This window comes from Urtica dioica, chromosome 5 (assembly GCF_054948205.1).
Source record: "Urtica dioica subsp. dioica isolate 48M chromosome 5, U.dioica_male_clone48M_v1_H2, whole genome shotgun sequence".
In the NCBI taxonomy this organism is placed as follows: domain Eukaryota; kingdom Viridiplantae; phylum Streptophyta; class Magnoliopsida; order Rosales; family Urticaceae; genus Urtica; species Urtica dioica.
The window spans coordinates 38102563-38118428 of NC_142760.1; the positions used below are offsets into that span (position 1 = coordinate 38102563).

The 15866-nt window shown below is 40.4% G+C and overlaps 1 protein-coding gene and 2 long non-coding RNA genes across 3 annotated transcripts; 1 reads left to right on the forward strand and 2 right to left on the reverse strand.

The window, feature by feature from the left end:
- The first annotated feature begins 691 nt into the window (after positions 1 to 691).
- On the forward strand, positions 692 to 2854 carry LOC149398315 (UPF0481 protein At3g47200-like). Its single transcript, XM_089616082.1, has 2 exons — positions 692 to 1025; positions 1413 to 2854. Exon 2 carries the CDS (start codon positions 1426 to 1428, stop codon positions 2764 to 2766), a length of 1341 nt encoding a protein of 446 aa, XP_089472208.1. The 5' UTR covers positions 692 to 1025; positions 1413 to 1425; the 3' UTR covers positions 2767 to 2854.
- A 1006-nt stretch (positions 2855 to 3860) lies between these two features.
- Positions 3861 to 8149, reverse strand: LOC149398316 (uncharacterized). Its single transcript, XR_016297086.1, has 2 exons — positions 7796 to 8149; positions 3861 to 4117 (listed from the first exon to the last, which is right to left on the reverse strand). It is a non-coding gene; the product is annotated as an uncharacterized LOC149398316 (long non-coding RNA).
- Positions 8150 to 10164: 2015 nt separating this feature from the next.
- Positions 10165 to 12056, reverse strand: LOC149398317 (uncharacterized). The gene is made up of 3 exons (XR_016297288.1): positions 11606 to 12056; positions 11001 to 11151; positions 10165 to 10407 (listed from the first exon to the last, which is right to left on the reverse strand). It is a non-coding gene; the product is annotated as an uncharacterized LOC149398317 (long non-coding RNA).
- Positions 12057 to 15866: the final 3810 nt, after the last annotated feature.

Sequence of the window (15866 nt, forward strand, 5' to 3'; positions counted from 1 at the left end):
AAACTATATAGAAAATTTAATTTAGAAACTATATTATATAAATTACATAGAGCTTGATGAGATTGTAGAGAGAATTGTAGAGAGAAATTGTTGGATGATGTTGTGAGAAATTGGATTGAAATGAGTTATATTTATAGAGAAAATGATGAAAGTGTAAAAAAATTAAAAAATCCGTGTATAAACAGTAAAAAAACGGCCATTTTTTTGTGACCATTGATGAAAAACGGTAACAAAATCAATGGCCGAGATTCAACCTGTCTTCAACGGTCAAATCCACCTCAGCCTCGCACGGATTCCGCGGAAGCCGACATTCCGCGTAAACGGCTCCGCGGAAGCCGCCATTCCGTCTGACGCGCGGAAGGACGGACGGTAGCCACGTCGCCGTTTCCAACAAGCCAGGATGAATAATACCCCATATTTATCTGTATTTTATACCAAATGATATTATTTGGAAACAAATCTGATATAGTGCATAAACGTCCATCACTAAAAAAAAATTGGGGTGTGTCAAAATCCAACCTATAGCTGGTTAGTGTATATAGATATTATTTTGATATGGGTAGTAATTAAAGAACCCTGAATTTAAAGTATTTGAAAAATATGTTGCAAGTTTAAGTAATAGTTATGACTATTTGCTCTGAATATTAATTTAAGTTCTGAAAGAAACTTATTATATATATATATATATATATATATATACATATATTATTTTATAAAATAGGGGTTGACTACTTAGTCAGTTATGGTCAATAAAGAAATTGAATAATGTTTTTTATGTGTTACTAGAACTTTTTGTGGATGAAATTCAGTCAACAAAAAGCAAAGGTGATAAAGTTTAGGAACCTGTGTCGTTCATCTCTACTTCCCAGCAATAGAAGTAAAGAAGTTTTAGTAAGATCAATTAAAGAAACCGTTTGTGCATATTAAACCCTTGTTTTCCTCCACTAGCAAACATCCCGCTTTCTAATCATCTCGTTTGCTTGAACCTGCGCTCCATATCTTGTCGTTTTTGCAGCTCGTCTCAGGTGCTACCCTTTCTCTAAAGTTTATGTTCAAAATCAGTTGTTATTTTGTTTGTTTTTTTTGTTCTTTCTTATTCATATGAGTCTAGATTTGACTCTGACAATACCCATTCAGACTCGTGCTGCTAGTTTGGGTAATTACCCGCTCTAATTGTTTCACTTCCGATAATGCTATGCCATACCTAATAAATCATTGTCTATACAAGATGGAAGCTTGAATGTGAAAATCTGGATTAGCCTAATCATTATTTAATTATATCCCTCTGTTTTCTTTCACCCTTTTCCTTTCAGAAGAAAAAAAAAAAACCAAAACTCTTACAAGTCAATAAAAGTAAATATATGTGTGCAATAGTTATTCATAGAATTAAAAGGCTCTCATATTCTGCACAGGCAACACTTGAAGATGAATGGAACGAGCGACGCTTCTTCGGTTCAAGAGAACGAGGACTTGGTGGCTTCGTTGAAAAGGAGATTGGGAAAAAACAAGCAATTTTCGTCGGATTGTTGCATCTACCGGATCCCAGAGCGTATCTACCACGGGAACCGAAGGGCCTACACCCCCAAAGTCGTCTCCATTGGCCCGATTCACCATGGAAAAGAAGCTCTGAAAGCCATGGAAGAACATAAATTTCTCTACCTGGAGAGCTTCCTCGAACGGACCGGTTTAAGTATCGAGAATTACGCGATCTTCGCAGAGCAACGGGAAGAGAATGTGCGCAAACTCTACGCCGAGAGGTTTGAAGACGTTAAAACCCGTGAGTTCGTGGAGATGATCATCCTAGATTTGGCCTTCCTTGTCGAGATTCTGTTCAGGAACCACGAAGGGGTTAAGCAGCTGGGCGATCAGTTGTTCCAAAAGCCAATGAAAAAGTTGGATGTTCGGTACGATCTGATGCTTCTCGAGAATCAGCTTCCGTTTTTCCTCTTGGAGGACATTTTCGAGCTCGCCAAACTGAGGCTCCCTCAAGTTCAACACAGCATTGTGAATGGAAGCTGTCTAAGTGCGGAGAGAATATCTCTCATCCAACTCACCCACAAGTTCTTCCGGTTCAAGGCTTACATGGGCGAACGAGTCTCGCCCGACGATCTCTTGACTAGGATGACACAACATAAAACTAAAATCATGCATTTTGTCGATTTCTTCCGGAAGTTCCACGTCCCCGCATGCATTCGTTCGAAGGCGGCAATAAAGACGCTGACGGTTCCGAGTGCGACCAAGCTCTACGAGGCCGGTGTCGAGTTCAAGGTGGGACCCACACCCACCAAGAACATGTTCGACATAAACTTCCGCGGAAAGACTCTGGTGATTCCTCTTCTAAGGGTACGGAGATCCATGGAGAGCTTCTTCCTGAACGTCCTCGCGTACGAGCAGTTGCACAATCTCGAGTACTACGTCAACGACTATGTCTTTGTCCTCGACCGCCTCGTCGACTCTGCAAAGGCCGTTGATTTGCTCACTCGCAAAGGCCTAATCGAGACCAAGCTCGCGGATCACCAAGACGTGGTCGCGTCAATCGATAGCATCGTCAGAGGAAGCACATTAAGGCGCAAACACTTCCACTTCAACGACCTCTGTGATGGCCTAAACCATCATCTTGGTAACCCGTGGAATAAACGATTGGCAACGATAAAGCACACTCATTTCAGTTCTCCGCTCACAGCTTTTTACGTTCTGGTGGCAGCGGCGATATTCGTACTCACACTCATGCAAACCATATGTTCGTGTGGTGTTCCGTTTAAGTAATATCAGTGTGCTGTTACCCCTTGTACTGTTGTATCCATGATTTTAGCTAATCGATGAACTATTTCTTTTTTGAGTTCCAATTAACCTCCACGCCATGCAATAAAAAATATTCATAGATCTCACTAGGACAAAAATCGTCATCCGTCGCACCTAATAGCCCAATAGTCGCACCTAATAGTTTATTAGGTGCGACATTAGGTGCGACAAAGTCGCACCTAATAGTCACACCTTTAGGTGCGACATTTTCGGGTGCGACAATGTCGCACCTAATACGATTTTTAATTAAAAAAATTACAAAACTGGACGGCGGGGCAGCGGCTGGACGACGACGTGCAGCGGGGCGGGACGGGGGCTGGCGGGGCTGGACGCGGGACGTGCAGCGGGGCAGGACGGCGACGTGCAGCGGGGCGGGACGGGGCAGCGGAGCGAGGCCGCGGTGCGCGGGACGGGGCAGCGGGGGGCGGAGCAGCGGTGCGCGGGAGGGGGCAGTGGGACGGAGCAGCGGAGGGGGCAGCGGGATGGACGGCGACGGCTGACTGGCAGAGAAAGTGTGTGACGGTGAGAGAGAGAGAGAGAGAGAGAGAGAGAGTGTGAGAGAGAGATGGTGACAGAGAGAGACGTACCGGGGAGGGACGGCGGCGGGAGGGACAGCGGCGAGGAGCAGAGAGAGAGACAGATCGAGTGAGAGAGAAAGTGAGCGAGAATGAGTGAAAAAGAAGGAAGTTTGGGTTTAAAAACCCTAATTCATATTGGGTGCGACACTGTCGCACCTAATAATCATATTAGGTGCGACAATGTCGCACCCAATATGATAAAAAAAAATCGGCGGGATTCGGCTGAAAAGTTTAAATTCGAAACCCATTGGGTGCGACATTTGTCGCACCTAAAGGTATTAGGTGCGACAAATTCATATTAGGTGCGACAATGTCGCACCGAATAGCACTAAACATTAGCGAAATTTTTAGTCATCCGGATGAGTATCCGGTGCGACATGTCGCACCTAATATGGGCTTAGGTGCGACTTTTAGGTGCGACATGTCGCACCTAATACCCTTCCGCACCCAATATGCTAATTTGTAGTAGTGTCTTCCGTATCAAACAAACTAACTAGTTCAAAATCCAAATTCAAAGTTGATAAAACATAAACAATGAGAAAGTAGGACGGAGTTCTATCTCAAAACTACTTTTGATGCTTTCGATGTTGTGGGACAGAGTTTCACGGCTTCTCGGCTTTCCAATCAGAACTCGTCTTGGATGAGGTCAGCGATTTCCCTCATCCGCCACTCACAATCATGATTCTTGAATACTTCACAGTATGTTGAATGTATGCATGACAGAAATAGACCTGAACCTGAGATTGTTAAAAGAATTTCCATGAGATAAAAAAAATTGTAATAAAGCCATGAAGATGATGAACAGGAAAACTGACACTTGGATTGACAAAACAGCCAAATACAAAAATGTGAAGAGTACTAAGCACCACATACACGCATGTATGATGATATTGAGCCTAGGGAAATATAGTTCAATAGTTGAAGGAGAATTGTCATGAGATGATGGGAAAAGGAAAAGATCAATGTGGAAACTGAGCAGTGTGAAAATGGACAAAGTAACACTTGATTGAGGTTATTTTTTTCCAAGAATGCCTTCACATAAATAACCTCTTTAAACTTCCTGCAAGTACAATTCTATTCCATATTTTTTGCTTGGTAAAGCCAAAAAGTCACTGAAGTCAGTAACCTTATTTAACAAGTCCAGGAGAAGACCTTAAACAAACCATAGTATACAAACCATAAAAAGCTCAATAGACCGAGTAATGTCGATTTAGTCTTCAATGTCATCACTGAAGAAGCTGAGCCGTTCACTTGTGAAACTCGGCTGACGGATATAATCCCACCGAAAACTCGAGGACGTGGACATCACATTTTCGGCCTCACTGTAAGAGAAACTCCGCCGGGAATCGTCAGAGACACTGGACCGTGCGACGTTATCCCACCGGAAACTCGACATCGATGCAATGTCTCCTCCGTCCTCGCTGTCGGAGAAACTCGCGACCGAGACCGCACCTCCTTTGTCCTCACTGTAAGAAAAACTCAGCTGAGAAACCTGTCTGCCGAGTTCAACACTCGTGTCTGCGAGGCGGCGCAGCAGACCCGGCTCCCCAAGTCGATACGAAACGTGGCCTCTTCCGGAAGTGTTTCTGTAGCAGAAAAGAATGGTCGGTACGTGCTTGCCTTTCAGATACTCCAAGCCCTCGTCTTGTTGGACGCGGAGCACGAACTCGTTAGGCATATCATAGAACGACACGACTTTCAGGCAGCTCAGCTCAGCAATGCCACTTGGCACTTCCTCTAGAAGCGGGCTCGGCCCGATCCTCAGCTCTTCTAGAAGAGGCATTGCACCGTGTGCAATCTCGATTGCCACTAGTTCCTGCATCTTCCTCAAAACAAGCAGCTTGAGTTTTCGGAAACCATCATCGAAGGCGAGCCGGGGACCTTGGTACGAACCATAGAGCCACAGAGATTCCAAATTAGGGAGGCATCGGAGGCGGTGTAATGGATCTTCGGTCAGGCTAGAGAGGCTCAAACACAATAAGTGAAGGTGTCCGAGGCGGGAAATCCAATTCGGGAAGATCCGCAACGCACCCTTCAAGACCAAGCGGTGTATTTGAGTGGGCGGGGTCGGAACGTTCTGCAAGTCCATAGTCTCGTTCGTCAGCGATTCTAGGTGCAGAGACTCGAGATGTGTCATCTCGCCGATGCAGGCGCAGAGAGCGTCCGTGAGTTTGGTGGTCAGTCTCGAGACTCTCAAGCTTTTCAGTTGCTTCAACTTCTTCATTTCTTGTATGACATCCTTACCGCTGAGGCTTGCATCAACTGTGACGAGAGTCTGTAAGTTTGCAAGAGCCCCGATTCCGACTTTGATCTTCACGCCTTTTGCAGAATCGAGACCGGCTCCATCAATGTTTCCACGGCTTGCCAATAAGTGTCGGAGTCCGCTGAGTTTTGGGATAGCCATCGGTAGCTCAGCCAAGAGGCTTCTACTGACATCCAACACCTCTAGTTTTGTCAGCATCTGTACTGTCTTTGGGAGTTTTCTCACCCTTGTGTTCTTCACACTCAGGTAATTTAGACACGACAAATATCCCACCTCTTTGGGGAGGACTTCAAGCCCAGAATTTTCAATGTCCAACATTGTCAGAAGGTAATACCGCTTGAACAGCTTAACCAAAACAGAATCTTTCAGTGGACCGGTGTTCCAAAGAAAGACAGAACGAACCTGAGGCCCTTCCACGGCTTCCAAAACCTTCTGAACACCTTCCATAGAGGAGACCATCAAGCGCCGGCATTTTCCTTTCACCTTTGAGCTCTTTCCATCCCTAACCATAAAAAAATCACGATCGACTGCCTTTTTTCGTACGATCTCGTGCATCAAGTTATGGACTCTGCAAAACTTGTCGATGCCGTAGAACCCTTCGCACGCTTCGACCAGGTTTCTGTCGATGAGCTCTTTCAAGTACCCTTCCCCCACTTCTTCCAGCGTCTCTCCCCGCCTCTCCTTCACGAACCCCTCCGCAATCCACAGCTTCATCAGCTTCTCGTTTCGGATCGGCGACTCTTTCGGGAAGACGCTAAAGTACATGAAGCACCTCCTCAAGTGCGGAGGCAGATCGTCGAAACTGAGGGCGATGATCTTCGAGAGAGAGACGAGCCCCGGGTCGTCCTCGAGGCTGAAATTCTCGAGCAGCTTCTGCCACTCCCGCTGGACCTTCGGCTTCGTCGAGAGAAGGCCCGCCACGGCCCTGATCGCGAGCGGCAGCCCTTCGCACATCCCCACGATCTCGGCCGACGCATGCTGCAGCTCATCGGGGCAGCGTCCTCTATTTTGGTCGAGTCGGAACGCGATGCTGCAGAAGATCTCCCACGATGCCTCCTCCAAGAGAGGCTTCATCTTGTAAACGCGATCGGATGCGGCCTCGACGAGAGAAGCCGCGACGGCTTCGTGACGAGTTGTGACGATCACTCTGCTTCCGACGCCGTCGTCCGGCAAGGCGACCCTCACGGCGTGCCAGAGCTCGTCCCTCCAAACGTCGTCGAACACGATCAAGTACCGTTTTCCCCTCAGAGCGTCGATCAGGTCATCCCTAATCGTCGCTTCCTCCGAGCTCCGACGGAGGACCTGCGCCACCGTGAGCCTCAGGATCTCCTCCGCTACGATGCGGCCACGCGGGACCGCAATCCAAGCACGGATCTCAAAGTAATTCTTCACCTCGTCGCTGTTGTAAATCCTTGCCACCAGAGCGGTTTTTCCGATCCCGCCGCCGCCAAACACCGCGATGCCCGACCGCCTCGTCTCTCCCACCAACAGAGCATTTGTCAAATCTTCGGCAGCCTCGTCTGTGCCGAGGAGCCTCTCGTTCGGCGCAGAGTCGAACCGGCGGTGGTCGTCGGCCACGCTGGCGGCGGCGGACACGCGGTCTCTCATGCCGTACCGCTCGCCTCTGTTCCGGATATCGACCAGCAGTGTCTTGATGTTACCAATGTTGCGGTGAAGATTTTTCTGGCTGGTCAGCTGTCCAATTGTCCTAAAGAGACCGATGTCGTTTGCCGCCAGGAGATCGAACTCGTCGAGAACGTCTTGGATGAGGTGGGCGACTTCCCTCATCTGCGCCGCATAGACCTTGACGGAATATTCCGCATCGATGCTTCCGTCGGCTTCTTCGATCGACCGGTTCAGTAGATCAAGCTCGTTCCTAAGCCTCTCGATTTCTTGACCACTCACCGGGCCCTTCGATTTTACCGTAGAATTACCGAGGTTTTCCAATAGGACCGACATAACAGCCTCCGTCATCTCTCTCTCTCTCTCTCTCTCTCTCTCTCTGTGTTTTGTAAATGGAGAGTCGTGCACGGCTCAAGAGAATGGGATGTTGGATACAAGAGAAATAATTGGTTTCATCTGCAAGTTGTCTGTTCAAATTTATAACTAGATTTTTTGCTCTGTGTTTCTGGGAATTAGAGATGTACTTTACCCAGAAGTTTCGTAACCGTAAGCTTTACCCTGCTAGCTCTGCCTTATTATTCATTCTTCATTGAAATCCTTCTTTGTTTTATTTTACATCTCTCTCTCTCGATCTTTTTGTTTTTTCCTACTACAAAGCTAGTCCTACGTCCACTACAAGAAATATGACTTTTCCTTCCCCACTTACAATTCGTGATTGTAAAAGGGAGACTTTCTTTTTCTAAAGAGAATCATGACTCCGTTACAATGATTTGTGTTGATCGTGCAATTACTACCATAAAAATATATTTCTTGAGCCTTTAAACTATTTAAATCCAATTGAAATTAGATTTCGCGTTTGAAAAAAAAAAATTGTAAACCGGTCTGTCAGATTCCTACCATATATTATTTTTTATATATATATAGGGAAACTTGATAAAGCAAGCTTGATAAAGCATGAGATTTGAAAACCAAACCATGTTTTGGTTCCCTTAGAAAAACCAAGCATTTCACCATGTAAAAAGTCCAAATTACCCTTAAATGAATTTTTTTTTCAAAATCAATCCTTCACTCACTCACTCCCCTTCCCTTCTCTTCCCTCACGTGTGGTTTTTCAATTCTGAAACAAAAATAAACGCACAGCCCTCCCTCCCATACCTTCCCAAATCAATTCAAAACCCAAAAAAAAAAAAAAAAAAACCGAGCCCTCTTCTCTCAGTTCCCTTCCTCGTCAGTTCTCCCCGTCGTCGCCACTCGTCATTTCGGTCCTTCGTCGCCAGTCCAGCAATCTCGCGAACCAACAGATTCCTCCAGCCGAGTCGCGAACCAACCGAGCCCACAGCCAAGCACGCCCATCGTCTTCATCATCTCCACGCACGCCCATCGTCGCAAACCCCGACGCACGGTAAACCCCGAAGATAAATGGGTAAGTTTCGATCCTAATTCGATGATATTTTGTAAGAGATTTGTTTGATTTCCTGAAAAAAAGAGTTTGAGTTCGTCATGTTGGATCCAGAAAAAAGTTCGAAATTGTTGTCTGTAATTTCGACGTTTTTAGCTGTTATTTCGATTGCATTTCGAAGATTTCGATTCCCACGCCCTAATTCGTTTAAACTCAAATTTTTAGGCCTTCTATGTAGTTAAACAGTTGAGAGAAGATAAATGGGTAAGTTTCGATCCCTAATTCGATGATATTTTGTAAGAGAGATGTTTGATTTACTGAGAAAAAGAGTTTGAGTTCGTCATGTTGGATCCAGAAAAAAGTTCGAAATGGTTGTCTGTAATTTTGAAGTTTATAGCTGTTATTTCGATTTCATTTCGAACTTTTTAACCTGTACACATTTGACTTCTAATGTCTACTTTTTAACTTCTTAACAGGTTCAAACGTTAATATATGTTGTTTATTTGATGGTACTTGGGTGAACAAAGGTACAAAATGGGAATATACTAATGAATCGCGATTCGAACTCCGTGCACTCGCGAAAGACATATCTCGGGCGGAGCTATTAATCGCTATGTACGAAGCTTTTTGTGTCGACGAGTCGTTATACGATTTGAAACTTGAAGCTGCGTATGTTTGGGCTGGAAGACCAATGCCTCCTCTCATTTTGACATCGGACGCTAGTGTGACGGCATTTCAGTTATTTTATGTGTTTGATTTCAGAGTTTTCAGCTAATTTTTGTAATGGATTTCAGACATTTCAGTTATTTTATCTGTTTGATTTAAGAGTTTTCAGTTAGTTTATGTGCTTGATTTCAGACATTTCAGTTATTTTATGTGTTTGATTTCAGAGTTTTCAGTTAGTTTATGTGCTTGATTTCAGACATTTCAGTTATTTTATGTGTTTGATTTCAGAGTTTTCAGTTAGTTTATGTGCTTGATTTCAGACATTTCAGTTATTTTATGTGTTTGATTTCAGAGTTTTCAGCTAATTTTTGTAATGGATTTCAGTGATTTCAGTTATTTTATGTGTTTGATTTCAGAGTTTTCAGCTAATTTTTGTAATGGATTTAAGAGATTTCAGTTATTTTATGTGTTTGATTTCAGAGTTTTCAGCTAATTTTTGTAATGGATTTCCGAAGAAGGGCGCGGCGCGCGGCGCGCGCTCAGAAAATCAGCTTATGCGCGGAGCGCGCGTAAGACTCTGTGATTTTCGAGTTTGCGATTCCCGGTATGCGCGGCGCGCTACTGCTGAGGCGCGGCGCGTCATCTTGAAAGACATTTCAGCTAATTTATGAAATTGATTTCAGAGTTTTCAGTTAGTTTATGTGCTTGATTTCAGACATTTCAGTTATTTTATGTGTTTGATTTCAGAGTTTTCAGTTAGCTTGCTTGATTTCAGACATTTAAGTTAATTTTTGTAATGGATTTCAGACATTTCAGTTATTTTTTGTCAAGGATTTCAGACATTTCGGGTTATTCATGTATACATTACAAACCAAAATATCATCCAAAAAACTAGTCTCCAAAACAACCAAAGTAATTATCAAGAAACATTACAAACCCAATTTTCATCCAAAAAACTAGTCTCCAACAGTATCAAAGTAATTTTCATCACCCCCTTTTCAAGCTTTTCAGTTTGGCTGTGTTCAACGGAGTGTAATCATCATGCTTTATGGGCCGCTTGCTCTTTCTCTTCGAAACTACACAATCCAACATAAAATAATTAAAAAGCACATAAACCATGAAATATAGGCAAAACAGTTTGAAAACTCTGAAATCCATTCCATAAACTAACAGAAAACTCTGAAATCATTTACAAAAAATACCTGAAAACTCTGAAATCTTTACATAACCTAACTGAAAACTCTGAAATCCATTCCATAAAATAACTGAAAACTCTGAAATCATTTACAAAAACTAACTATAAACTATGAAATCCTTCACATAACCTAACTGAAAACTCTGAAAAAAAATTTCAAAAATAAATCCATAGCCAAAAATCCAACGCAAACTTAAATCTTCATAAATCCCTTGAAACCGCTATGAACTTCACAGCCAAAAAATCCGAAATGTCTAAAAAAAACTACATCCCAAACTTTCACACCGATAATACCCAATATTTCATATCAAAACAATTAAGATCACCAAAAATTCATCAAAACTTCAAACCATCAAACCCAAAATCTCCGAAACATATTCTAAACAACCCTAAAAAGTCATAACCGAAGAAACCTCTAAATAATTATGAAACCATTAACAAACCCTAAAACAATGGGACTCAAAACAAACTCACCATTTTCGTCTGGTTCGCGACTCGGCTGGACTGGCGACGAGGGCTCGGTTGGTTCGCGAGAGAGGGCTCGGTTGGTTCGCGAGAGAGAGCTCGGTTGTACCTTTGTTCACCCAAGTACCATCAAATAAACAACACATATTAACGTTTGAACCTGTTAAGAAGTTAAAAAGTATACATTAGAAGTCAAATGTGTACAGGTTAAAAAGTTCGAAATGAAATCGAAATAACAGCTATAAACTTCAAAATTACAGACAACCATTTCGAACTTTTTTCTGGATCCAACATGACGAACTCAAACTCTTTTTCTCAGTAAATCAAACATCTCTCTTACAAAATATCATCGAATTAGGGATCGAAACTTACCCATTTATCTTCTCTCAACTGTTTAACTACATAGAAGGCCCAAAAATTTGAGTTTAAACGAATTAGGGCGTGGGAATCGAAATCTTCGAAATGCAATCGAAATAACAGCTAAAAACGTCGAAATTACAGACAACAATTTCGAACTTTTTTCTGGATCCAACATGACGAACTCAAACTCTTTTTTTTTCAGGAAATCAAACAAATCTCTTACAAAATATCATCGAATTAGGATCGAAACTTACCCATTTATCTTCGGGGTTTGCCGTGCGTCGGGGTTTGCGACGATGGGCGTGCGTGGAGATGATGAAGACGATGGGCGTGCTTGGCTGTGGGCTCGGTTGGTTCGCGACTCGGCTGGAGGAATCTGTTGGTTCGCGAGATTGCTGGACTGGCGACGAAGGACCGAAATGACGAGTGGCGACGACGGGGAGAACTGACGAGGAAGGGAACTGAGAGAAGAGGGCTCGGTTTTTTTTTTTTTTTTTTTTGGTTTTGAATTGATTTGGGAAGGTATGGGAGGGAGGGCTGTGCGTTTATTTTTGTTTCAGAATTGAAAAACCACACGTGAGGGAAGAGAAGGGAAGGGGAGTGAGTGAGTGAAGGATTGATTTTGAAAAAAAAATTCATTTAAGGGTAATTTGGACTTTTTACATGGTGAAATGCTTGGTTTTTCTAAGGGAACCAAAACATGGTTTGGTTTTCAAATCCCATGCTTTATCAAGCTTGCTTTATCAAGTTTCCCTATATATATATTATATATATATTTTTACTCAATTTCTTCAGTTATCTGTTCACTCTGACTCACTCGGTTTCCTGTTACACTATATTGAAAAATTACGAAAATGTCATTTAAACATATCATAATTACATTGTGTGCCATTCGACGATATTACAAGAATGCCACAAAAAAATTTACAACTTTGCCACTCGAAAGCTTTCAGATTTAACCTAGACACTTCCAGAATTGTTGACGTTGGCGAAGAAGCTCACGTATTGTACAGAAAATTCCAGAAATGCAGGGACTTTAAATGTGAATCAACATGGAAAAAAAAATTACAGCATATTGAAATCAACAAAGCCACCATAATCAGATCATCAGTTTAAAAAAACATCATATATAAAGCATCAAATAAATCCACCGTATTGAAATCAACAAAGCCAGTCACAGGTTTGTCAATATTATCATCAGTTGAAAACACACCAAATAAAAAGAATCAAAGCCACCATATTGAAGTCAACAAAGCTAGTCCTACGTCCACCACAAGAAATATGACTTTTCCTTCCCCACATACAATTCGTGATTGTAAAAGGGAGACTTTCTTTTTCTAAAGAGAATCATGACTGCGTTACAATGATTTGTGTTGATCGTGCAATTACTACCATAAAAATATATTTCTTGAGCCTTTAAACTATTTAAATCCAATTGAAATTAGATTTCGCGTTTGAAAAAAAAAAATTGTAAACCGGTCTGTCAGATTCCTACCATATATTATTTTATATATATATATATATATATATATATATATATATATATAAATAAAGGAATGCGCATGTTATCTGTTATCTGTTATCTGTTCACTCTGACTCACTCAGTTTCCTGTTACACTATATTGAAAAATTACGAAAAGGCCATTTAAACATATCATAATTACATTGTGTGCCATTCGACGATATTACAAGAATGCCACACAAAAATTTACAACTTTGCCACTCTAAAGCTTTCAGATTTAACCTAGATACTTCCAGAATTGTTGAATTGTACAGAAAATTCCAGAAATGCGCAGTTGTGTTTGGTTTTCATTCCAAAAACTGTTTTTCACTTGAAAAAATTGAAAATAAAAAGTGAAAATGTGTTTGTTTTAATTTTTCGGAAAATTTTTTTTAAAAATTTTGAAGTTGTTTTGTAAAAAAGTAAATAAAACTGAAAAAAAAATAAAAGTTGTTTTTGTAAATTTTTTTATTCTCTTCTTTTCTCCTTCTCCTCATCTTCTCTTTTCATTCTTTCAAAAACAAAAAATGAAAACTATACCAAACATTTTTTTTCAGTTTTTTCACTTTCTCAAAAACAAAAATGAAAACTGTACCAAACAGCTTTTTGAAAACAACTGCAAAATAATTTTTCAGTACAACTACAAAAATTAGAAAATATAAAACAAAAATTTTTTGAGTTAACTACCAAACACAACCGCAGGGACTTTAAATGTGAATCAACATGGAAAAAAAAATTACAGCATATTGAAATCAACAAAGCTACCATAATCAGATCATCAGTTTAAAAAAAACACCATATATAAAGCATCAAATAAATCCACCGTATTGAAATCAACAAAGCCAGTCACAAGTTTGTCAATATTATCATCAGTTGAAAACACACCAAATAAAAAGAATCAAAGCCACCATATTGAAGCCAACAAAGCTACTCCTACGTCCACTGCAAGAAATATGACTTTTCCCCACATATAATTCATGACATTTTTAATTAAATGACGGTATTTTAGGTATACAGTGACATTTAGATATTATAAATGTCGTGAAAGTGAAATGCTATATATTAAATTGGAAGATTTAACGACATTAAAAAGTCAAATGTCGTTATTTACGAATTTGTTGACAATAATTTAACGTCAAACCTTCAATTTGATGACTTCTTATAAATGTTGTGATATACTTTCAGTGACATTTTTAGTTTTATGTCGTGCTACATAATTTCACGTTAGTTAGATATTCAATATAATGACTTTTTAAAACTGTTGTGACATATTTATAGCCACATTTTTATTTCTATGTGGTGTTATATAATTTGTTGGTTAGGATGAATTTATATATATGGTATCAGCAAAAGAACAAATGGGAAGAACGAATGAATTATGAATATGACATTCTTTGAAGAAGTATTACAAATAATCAGCTATAATTGACAATTTATATAATACGTAAACAATTTTTAATAGGAAAGAAACACCACTACCTGCCAACGCATATTTGAAACCGAGCACAATTAATAGAAAAGAAAATAACTTCCCCTCCAAAAATTTCACATTCATGAAAACTTCCTTATTTTATCTTTCGTTTTCCCTCTTCTTCTATTGCAGTTGACAGAATTTTTAAATATTAAAAAAAATAAGGGAATGATTATTTATAAATAAATAAAATAAACCCTAATTAATCTTATCCGCTCCAGTCCGTCTTGACTGAGGAGAATCAAAAGTCTTGAAGCTTCCGTCCGAAGCGGTGGATGGCGACTAAACAACAAACGTTGAACGCGGAAGAAGGCTGAAGAAACAGCGTCGACAGTGCTGCTGAGTCACCATGTGAGCAGACCCCAAACGCGAGACTCCGACGAAATCCAGTGCCGCAAAAACTTTGGTAATTAATTCTCACCCATCAACTCAAGTTTTTAATTTTTTTAATTTTTTTTTTTTATCAAACCGCTCAACCCAAGTTAATAGTTTTGTGCTCTATTCTGTTTATGATTGGTAATTTGCTACAGCGTGCAATGATGTTGAATTGTTTTGTGATTGGTTACAAAAAAAAAAAAAAAAAAAAAAAAGAGAAAGGTGGAGGGATGTTCTGAAACTATAGTGTTTTTTTATTCTTCCTTATTACATCTCTTAAACTCCTTGCAGATGTTTGTGACCCTATTTGATGCTACTCAGTGTGATTGCGGTAGTTGTTGCATGGGCAAGATCTTCACCACCGTGAGTAGAGCAAAAGATGGAGAATATGAAAACCTACGAAGATGTGAAAAAAGGATTGAGCCTTCTTCACCACACCAAGAATGATGATACACGATTTTAAGAGTTTTTCAGTCGCTACAGACAAATAAGAGACAAAGATGCACATATCACGCTCCGAAATGCATTGATCGACCATTTGTGGGAGAGATATTCTAATTCAGATGTGTAATTGTACTTTTTTTATTTTATTTTATGTTATTTGTTACGTATTGTATTTTGTGTTTAATAAATATTAAGTTTACTTCGTGTTAATTTGTATTTTGAATAATTTTATGGAGTAATACTTCATTATTAAATAATGAATAAGTGGTATAATTAAAAGATATTAAATAAATATAAGGGTATAGAAATAAATAAGAGAAAGTTGAATATAAAATTAATATTTCAATTTGGTGTAAAAAATAGAGTTCGGTTGGAGATGAGGTAGTGTTTGACGTGACATGTACTGTAAAATAGAGTAGAAAATGGTGTTATCGGGTGGAGTTGGTCTTATAGCACAAAACTTTAGTTTGTAACTTTGTATGACTCAAGGCCATAGCAAGAGTGCTTTCTAGGGGCTCTCCGGATAATTCGAAGATGTGTTTTTTTTTTTGGAAGAGTATTTATAATAAGCATGTTAAATATTAGGGATTTGACAACTCATTTGATGTACATATTCATCATAACTTTTTTTTTCACTTGTATACTTTATAAATCAATAAAGTACATAATGACGTTATATAAATTACGAGTTATTGAACCCGCGCGTTGCCGCGGATTAAATAAA

Coding starts and splice junctions, on each gene's coding strand:
- LOC149398315 (XM_089616082.1), top strand. CDS start 1,426: ATGAATGGAACGAGCGACGCTTCTTCGGTTCAAGAGAACGAGGACTTG.